This window comes from Euphorbia lathyris, chromosome 2 (assembly GCF_963576675.1).
Source record: "Euphorbia lathyris chromosome 2, ddEupLath1.1, whole genome shotgun sequence".
Taxonomy (NCBI): Eukaryota; Viridiplantae; Streptophyta; class Magnoliopsida; order Malpighiales; family Euphorbiaceae; genus Euphorbia; species Euphorbia lathyris.
In genome coordinates, this window is record NC_088911.1 from 75,340,044 (window position 1) to 75,348,707 (window position 8,664).

The 8,664-nt window shown below is 32.1% G+C and overlaps 1 protein-coding gene across 1 annotated transcript; it reads right to left on the reverse strand.

Annotated features, from left to right (window-relative positions):
* Window positions 1–3,021: 3,021 nt before the first annotated feature.
* Window positions 3,022–6,859, reverse strand: LOC136220573 (NAC domain-containing protein 21/22-like). Its single transcript, XM_066008389.1, has 3 exons — window positions 6,659–6,859; window positions 4,848–5,113; window positions 3,022–3,533 (listed from the first exon to the last, which is right to left on the reverse strand). The coding sequence occupies exons 1-3, from the start codon at window positions 6,837–6,839 to the stop codon at window positions 3,177–3,179; spliced, it is 804 nt and encodes a 267-aa protein (XP_065864461.1). The 5' UTR covers window positions 6,840–6,859; the 3' UTR covers window positions 3,022–3,176.
* Window positions 6,860–8,664: the final 1,805 nt, after the last annotated feature.

Consider the following 8,664-nt stretch of genomic DNA (forward strand, 5'->3'; position numbering starts at 1 on the left):
AAAAAGGGAATAAACATCACATATGGTTCCAAAAAAAAAAAAGAAACAAAAAGAAGGGAACCGAATAATTGTAGAGGATTCTTTAGTTGCTTCCCAAACTGAAAATTTAAAACAACCTTGAGCTGTCATCTTGCACATAGCGGAAAAGGTGCCGATTTGCAAAGAAATCCTAGCTAGTTGAGTCATTAAACTTTGAGCCTAAATTCCCTTTTTCCTACCCCCGAACCTTTAGCCTTGTTACAACCCGGTAAAGACCTATAATCTTGTTTAATTATGATGCGTAATTTCAACCGGATGGATGATGCAATCCCAATGTGACCATTTTGTGCAATAAATTGTAGAGCGTTTTACCAAATCCATATTTTACCTAAACACTTGAGTGCAAGAGCGACAACCTGTGAGCTAGCAATCTTAGTCCTCGCCTTTCGTTTTTTCAAAGTGTTGGTTGATAAAATTACTTGATCAGTTTTGGAGATTATTTTGAGGTTCACCTTGCTTTTAATTGCAACTTGAGTAGTCGGGAACCGAATGATCATAAAAGTGCAATGGATCCTTGTCCGTGTACGGGAGCTATTTGCGATTTTTCGCTGCTTTTGATTCTTTCTTGCTTGAGGACAAGCAAGATTCAAGTGTGGGGAGGTTGATAGCTCCCATTTGTATAGGGTTTTTAGATCCCTTTTAGTTCATTTTTGCTTTATTTTCCTTCAGTTTTCTTATTGTTTTGGTAGCTTTTAGTTAAATAAGTAATCTTTAGTATTTATGGCGTTTTCTGTATTTTCAGGTGTTTTTAGGCTTATTTGAGCATTCCTGAACCAGACCCGAGCCTTTTGGAACAATTCCGGACAATTCAGGGACCGTCGGAGCACTTTTGGGATTCATCACGGACCATTAGAGCGGATTTCGGAAGCCCAGGGACCAAAATGAAGAAAAATCGGACATTTGCCCCATCTGGATGCCTGTCTCGTCGAGACACTAGGCTGTCTCGATGAGACAGCCACTTGTCTCGACGAGACAGCCTCTGTCTCGGCTAGGCGGGAGAGGCACATAAACGCCTCTCCCCAGTTGGAATCTCGAACTTTAGGTTTTAAAACACCTAATTTAGCACGGGAAAGGACCTTATTACCCCCGGAGACCTAGGTTAGCTGCCTACGACTACAAATAGGCAGCTTAACTCAGTTCTTCGGGGAGATTACACAGATTATTATTTTCCTGTACCAGTTTTATATATTTTAGCTTTAGATTTCAATTAAAGTTCGTAGGTAGTTTTACTTTCGTGAAGAACAGCTCAACGGGTGGAGGATCTACCTGCTTTGTTATACTGTAATCAGAAAACGGGTTTTAGAATTTCTTTCTCTTTCCCTTTGTCTCACTTTACGTATTAATCAAAGTATGCATTCGTTTATTCCCTTTTGCATTATAATTGTGATGAGTTTGTCTATGAACTAATCCCCATCCAATCTAGGATGGGGATGAAATTGGTATAATTGTTATGAATGTTTAGGGTTTAGGGTTTGAGAATTGGCTTTTGATTCGATCAGTTTATGCATGCTTTATGCCTAAGTAATGTTAGGAACAAGATTAATTGTTAGAATGAGCATTGATAATGATCAACTAGCGCGTTTATGTATATAATGTGCCTAATGCCTGTAACCCTGACATTAGCTAGATCTTAGATAGATGGATTCTTGACCATGGAATAATCTATACCGAATTTGCATTAACCTGACTTCACTAGAGACCACTAGGAATGAGGCTTTGTGGTTGGGCTACGGCTTTAGCCTTAGTTGCCAAGAAACCTAATGCTTTGCATGACCTGTGGTATATGCCTAATCAAGCCGTCACCCGAATGCATGTGAATAGGAAGGGCAATACTGATCACATTAGTCCTTCACTCAGGGCAATTACCTTCAATCACTAGTTGAACTTGAACCTGAACCCCTATAAACCCATTCATAGAAATTAACCGATAGATTCTCCTTCCTAGGTTGTAACTATCATCAATCACATCCACCCTGCGGCTAGTTCTGTTTACTGCTTTCTTAGTTTAGTTGTTTATTTTATTAGTTTACACACCAAATTGCTTTTCAACCCTGCTAAACAGAGAGACTACCAATTGAATACACTAATTAGGATAGTAGTCCTTGTGGTTCGATCTCGTGCTTAAGCACTGTATTACTTGTTGCGATAGGATACGCTTGTCCTATTTATTGCTATATACTTTACGAGCATCAATGTGGTGGGTGGGTTGCAATATGTAACAATTACTCGTCCAGATGTCTCCTTTTCCGTTAACAAGGTTAGCCAATTTATGCATCAAGTGAGTCTAGATCATTGGAAATCAGTTAAAAGAATTCTTCGCTACCTTCGGTCTACTTCGTCCCACGGTCTTCATATTCAACGCAGTGGGTCCTTGGACATTATTGGCTACACTGGTGATCCTGATGATCGCAAGTCAACATCAGGTTATGCGGTTTACGTTGGTCCTAAGTTAGTGTCTTGGCATTAACGGAAACAACGGATCGTCAACCGAGGCGGAATATCGTGCTCTAGCCTCACTCTCCTCAGAAGTTTTATGGTTGGGAATGCTAATGAATGGCATTGGTTTCTGTTCTTCTTGATGTTCGATTTTATGATGTGATAACTTGGGTGCAACCTATTTAACAGCTAATCCATTATTTCTTGAACGCTCCAAGCACCTAGAGATCGACTATCACTTCATTGGAGACAAAGTCTCCACATTGGATCAGACGGTTGACATCCTCACTAAATTGCTCTCTAAAGCACGGTTTCTTGGTTTAAGGGACAAGTTAAATGTTGCCTAATTAAGATGCACAACTTCCATCTTCAGAGGGGTGCTGGAATACATGTTTAGTTTGATCGGTTTTCATATGTTTTCCCATACTTCCATTAAAAGTCATGAGCATTAGCTCATTGTGAAGATTGATGTACATGAGAGGAAGATTAGTTGTAGAGTTAGTTACAGTTTATTTCGTCAATTATCTCTTGAATTTTGAATAATAAAAACTTGATAATTCCTTGAAGGTCTTTAAAGTGCTCGCTCATAAGGCTGAGTGTTTGATGGATATAATTTATCTCAAAATATTACATGTACATAAAAAAAAAGGCATTGCGTATTGATATAATTAAGAAATAGTAGGTAGATGAATCAATAAGCATTATATATTTTTGCAGATGTTGGACATAGCAAGTTGAGATAAATAGGTTTGATGAGGAGACCAATAACCATAAAGAGGAGTGGAATCAGTGGTGGTAATTTGGTTTAAGAAAGCTTTAATGGCCATTTTATCAGATGAGAAATCATTATTATCAAAACTAGGACAAGGGTTTGGGTCATAAATGTGTGGGAGTGGGAAGATTAGGTTGTTTTGGGTGGAGAAGCAGGGCACTTGCTCATTATTAGGCTGAGTTTGGTCAAAAGTGATGTTTGAATCCATCAATGCTGGGAGTGATGAAGTTCCATTCTCTACTTGTTCTCTCTTCTTATAGAACACTCTGCATAGCACCCAATCCTCCTGCATTCATTTAATACATCTGTGCTTGCTTAGTAATCTAGAATCTAATCTCAGTCTTGATTTGTTTTTTATTAATGAAATTACATAGTTATTGAAAAGGTCAAGCATTAACATTATTGCTTTGGGTATTTCTAATATATATATATATATTATTGAGGAGAGGTAATAGTAAAATTATCATGCAATACAGCTGAGAAATAAAGAATACATATTATAAAATGAATTAAGGATTTGTCATCTTAGGTAAGCAATTAGCTACTCTTTTATTATTATGATTAGAGAAATTCAAAACAAGACAAAAAGGAAAATGTCAAAACATCAATCCAAGTCACTCATAAAAATAAATATTAAAATGCACCATGATTCTTCCCAAAATATTACCAAATACACATTTAATTTTTTTTAAAAAGATAGTTTTGTGAAATCAAGATAATAAGTGAGAATTCAAACATAAAAGTACTATTAGATACCGCCCTCATTTTACTTATCACGGTTCCTTTTTTTTACAATTTCGTCATTCTTATATTTTTAAACAAAAACTGAAAATTCTAAAAAAAATGGATCCGAAAACTTCGAAAATGGACAATTTTGAAGACGATGTAAAAAATCAACCTAAGAATAAACGTTTTTGGAAAAACTGAATTTGGCCTCCCGTAAAGGGGGGCGGGCAGGATGTTCGATGGAACTCGTGTTTTCAATTAATATTTAGTAAAAAAAACTTACCAGAGGGAATATTAGTTCTTTTCCTTTGTCGTGACCGACCGCCAGCCATGATTGTTGTTCAGGTTTGTGATTTTGGAAGAAATTAGAGAGAGAATGAGAATTTTGTTAGAAATAAATGACAAGAGCAAAAAAGTCCAGAAGGGGACGGTGATAAGTAATTAAGGGACGGTATTTAGCAATTCAGAACATAAATTAGATATATACTTTGTCCTTAACATTTTCTAACATCGAATAGTTTGGATCTAGACAGTGATTAAGGGCTCGTTTACTATTACGGTTTACTGTTGGAAAAAATTGTTTTTCCAAAAAAACAAGATTTTCTATCTTTGTAAAAAAATAACTAGTTTTTATGTATAAAAGGCAAACACGAGTTCCATAACTTAAAATTCTCATTTTAAAATAAAAAAGTAGATATAAGGTGAAAATAAAATAAACAAATAAGTTTAGTACATAATTTTTTTTTTTATCTAGGAAAATAAAAAAAGTAAAATAAAATAAAAGTGTGGCACATTATCATTTTCTTAAGCACCTCGTATATAAAGAAGATGGAGGGATATGATAGGCAAAACCACCTCGAAAAGGTAAGGGTACCTTAAGATTGGAAAGAGGAGGTTGATGAAGGCGAAATTCATGCATGACCCAATGAGTTTTAGTACCTTTAGGAGCTCTTCCTTTATAGAAAACTAAAGTCTTTCTCATACCAACAATAATATTTCCTTTATGAATCACTTCTCTGTCTTTCCCAGTCGCCTTCCAATACCCTGAACTTGTTGCTCTGTTTGTTCTTATTCCTGTTGCATATTTTCTATCCCTTTTTGCATAAAAATACCACTCTTTCCCCCCTACACATGCCCTTTCTGCCATTTCAATTTATATAAATTACAGATTTCCAATTCAAATTCAAATTCAAATAATATATCATCAATATAAAATAAAGGTCATATGATAGAATTTTTAACCCATTAATTATTCGAATTCATAAACGATAATTGGATTTGGTAAGAGATGTAGTGTGTGGTGGACATTAGGTTAAGTTATTTATGACTTTTGTTTTCTCAATCGCTTTCTTAACTTTTAGTTTTGTACTGTTCCAATAACTGTCAATTTCTTCCATAAATCTTTGAATTTGATTCTTTTTATTTTGACCCAAATAAAATTCCTGGCTTGTAAAAACATGCATGACAGCTTTCAATATTTTTTTTTTTTTGAAAGGTGGGGAGGGTATTCCAAACTTGTAATTGAATGAAAATTTTCATCTTAGACCATGTTAAGAAGTTTTAATATTTTTGCTTTTATAATTTTAAGGGCTAATTATAAATAGATGTCCTTTGGTTTTATAGATTTGCAAATTGATATGCGGTATTTTTCTTTACAAATACAATTATGTGGTTACAAAATTTTACAATTTTTTTTACTTTGCCAAATTTGGCCGATAACGATCTCAAAATGAAATTTTTCAAGAATTAAATTTGTTTAGTATCATATTTACTATGAAATCATATTTTTTATTTTTCAAAATCATCGTTTTTTTTAGTATTCTCTCTCTAAATATTAACTTTCTCTCTCATAAAAAAACACCTAAATGACCTCTCTATCTAAATATTAACTTTTTCTCTCATAAAAAAACACCTAAATGACCTCAAACTTAAAAAGTTGAAGAATAAAATTGGTTAAAATATTATTTAACTCTTAAAAATTTTCATTTCGAGGTCGTTATTAGCCAAATTTTGACAAAGTGAACTCAAATTCAAAATTTTACAAACCACAAGATTGCGTTTGCAAAAACAATACCACAAATACCAATGTGCAAATAGGACATCTATATATAATTAATATGATGATGTGTAAGTGTAATATAATACCTTAATAGGAAAATATGCAAGTAATAAAAATCTAGTTAATTAGAAGAAAAATAGCAAGTAAAATGAATGTTGTTTTAGAGAAAATAAAATGTAGAGTGAATCTTAAAAAAAAAATGGTAGTGAATATTGATAATAATATAACTACTGCATCATTGAAATAACCAAGGAAGGCATCTTATCTCAAAATAATATATAGTCCTGAATTATAAGGGGTCGTTTGGTTCATAATAAATAAGGGAAAAGGAATCAAGAAAGGGAAATTAAAGGAAAAGAATAACCATTAATTTACCTTGGGAATCCAATTTCTTAGAGAGCATGAGGTAATTGTTTAAAGGGAATGAGTTTTTTTTTTTTTTTGTAAATAAACAAAAACAAAGTAATGAAACCCTCTCATTCTCATTCCTAAAGACTCCAAACCAAAAGCCTCCTAAAAGATAAAATACATCTTACCCCTGAACTGTATTAGAGAAATAATGAGATAAATATTGTGAAGCAGAAATAGGTAAGTGTTTAAATGAAAAGAAGAAGTACAGTACAGACCAGGAATATCCCAAGGTTCGCACTTGTTGAGATCAACTTCAATCAGAAGAAGAGAATCAGAATCAGAATCATTGATTTTGTTGAGAAGATAATCACAAACAAGTTCTTCATCTCTTGGGTGAAATCTGAACCCAGCCGGCAATTTGGCCTCCACCATGCTTATGCTCATGCTCATGCTCATTTCTCTCTCTATATCCACAACCCCACCTTCCCTGCTTTTTATTTATAAACCAACTGCTACAAAGTCAACCATATATCTCACTGTATTATTATTATTATTATTATTTTATTATACTATCCAAATTTTTTTCACTTTTACAATACTACTAATCAATTGCCCTTCTATAAACTTTACGTGTGTTTATTTATTTTATTTTCTCCATTTATTTATTTTTTTATATTAAAAATTAGAGTTTTAAGTGTTTTGTTAGAAAATCACTGTTTGTCTTTTATACGTTCAAAAGCAATGAATCACTAATTTTTAAAAAGCAACATTTTCCAACTTCAAACCATAATAATAAACATTAGATAAACCAAACAAACCCTTAATTTTATTTGAATTTTCATTTTAATACATTTCCATTTGTATATGTCAATTTAATCTACTTATTTTAAATAAAATATAACACTAAGAATCCGTTGATTTCAATCCTATATTATATCAAATGCTAAATATATTTAATTCATAGATGAAGTGAATAAATATATAAATTGTTACAAAAATAATTACTAGAACATGATTATAAATTTTGTTCGTTATGTAGCAAATTCCGTGTAAAGAAATAAAAAGTTGGGCTTGTGCCTATGTGCCAAGTGACGTGGATACGCCAATTTTATGCCAAATTAGTGATTTGTACAAACCTAAATCTAATTAAATGTTTATGTTTCCAACTACAATCTGTTGCTCTTCTTTCACATGAATCTTTATGGTTTATATAATTCACTCATTTACTAATGGCTAAATTTCAAAAACAATCCCTATGGTTTCATGTATTTTAAAAAAAAACATGTGGTTTGTTTTTACCAAAAAAAAAAGGATTGTGTTATACGCTGTTATCCGAAAAACGGAAAATGACTTAACACTGTTAAAAGTGATGACGTGGCAAAGAGTAAAATTGGAAAATCAATTTTTTTTTTACTTTTTATTCTTCTTCTTCTTCAAATTTCCAGATTTCTGGAATCGAAACTTTAAAAAAAAAAGAAGGAGAGAAGAGAGGAAGAAGAAGAAAAAAAAATCGATTTTTCAATTTTACCCTTTGTCACGTCATCACTTTTAACGGTGTTAAGCCATTTTCCGTTTTGGTTTGTTTTTAGAATTTACCCTTTACTAATTGGTTTGAGCCTTAAAAAAACAAAATTTAAGTCACATTTCTTTTGGGGGTTTAGGAAAGTGCATGCGAATTGAGAGGTTTTGGTTTTTTTTAATGTTATTTTATTAATTTAATTATTTTCTTTATTTTTTTAGTTTTTTCTGTTTTATCATGTTTTGATTTTAATAGTCAAATTAATTCATTCTAATTTTTATATTTTATTAATACATTATATATAGAAATTTTTGTTAAAAACACAACTATAATTTATTATCTTATTTAAACTAAACAGTCACAAAAGGAATCAAATATATCATTTCCATTGTGGAACTGAAACAAACAGATAAGAAAATTTAGAGTCATTTCATTCCTTTCTCATTGTTTCACTTTTCTGGTTCCATTTTGTTATCCATGTACGAACCAAAAGCCCTCTTATAAAAAAATGTTTATTATTCCATTATATATATAAAAAATAGAAGTACGGTAGGAAAATAATAATGAGTAAAACTTCATATAAATACAAATTAAAGGCAATACAAGACCCATAATGGAAATAAAATGACTATAAAGAACAAAAAAACAAGTCAAAGAATGATAAATCATATACTTTTCGTAAGTCCAAATCAACAAAAAAAAAACAGTTGCAATCCAATATTCATCATTTAGATTTTCCGAACATTCAGATCTGAGTAATTT

Coding starts and splice junctions, on each gene's coding strand:
- LOC136220573 (XM_066008389.1), bottom strand. CDS start 6,839: ATGAGCATGAGCATGAGCATAAGCATGGTGGAGGCCAAATTGCCGGCT. Junction 5,114..6,658: donor CGAACCTTGGGATATTCCTG/GTCTGTACTGTA, acceptor TTGAAATGGCAG/AAAGGGCATGTGTAGGGGGG. Junction 3,534..4,847: donor CTCCTCTTTCCAATCTTAAG/GTACCCTTACCT, acceptor AAATGAATGCAG/GAGGATTGGGTGCTATGCAG.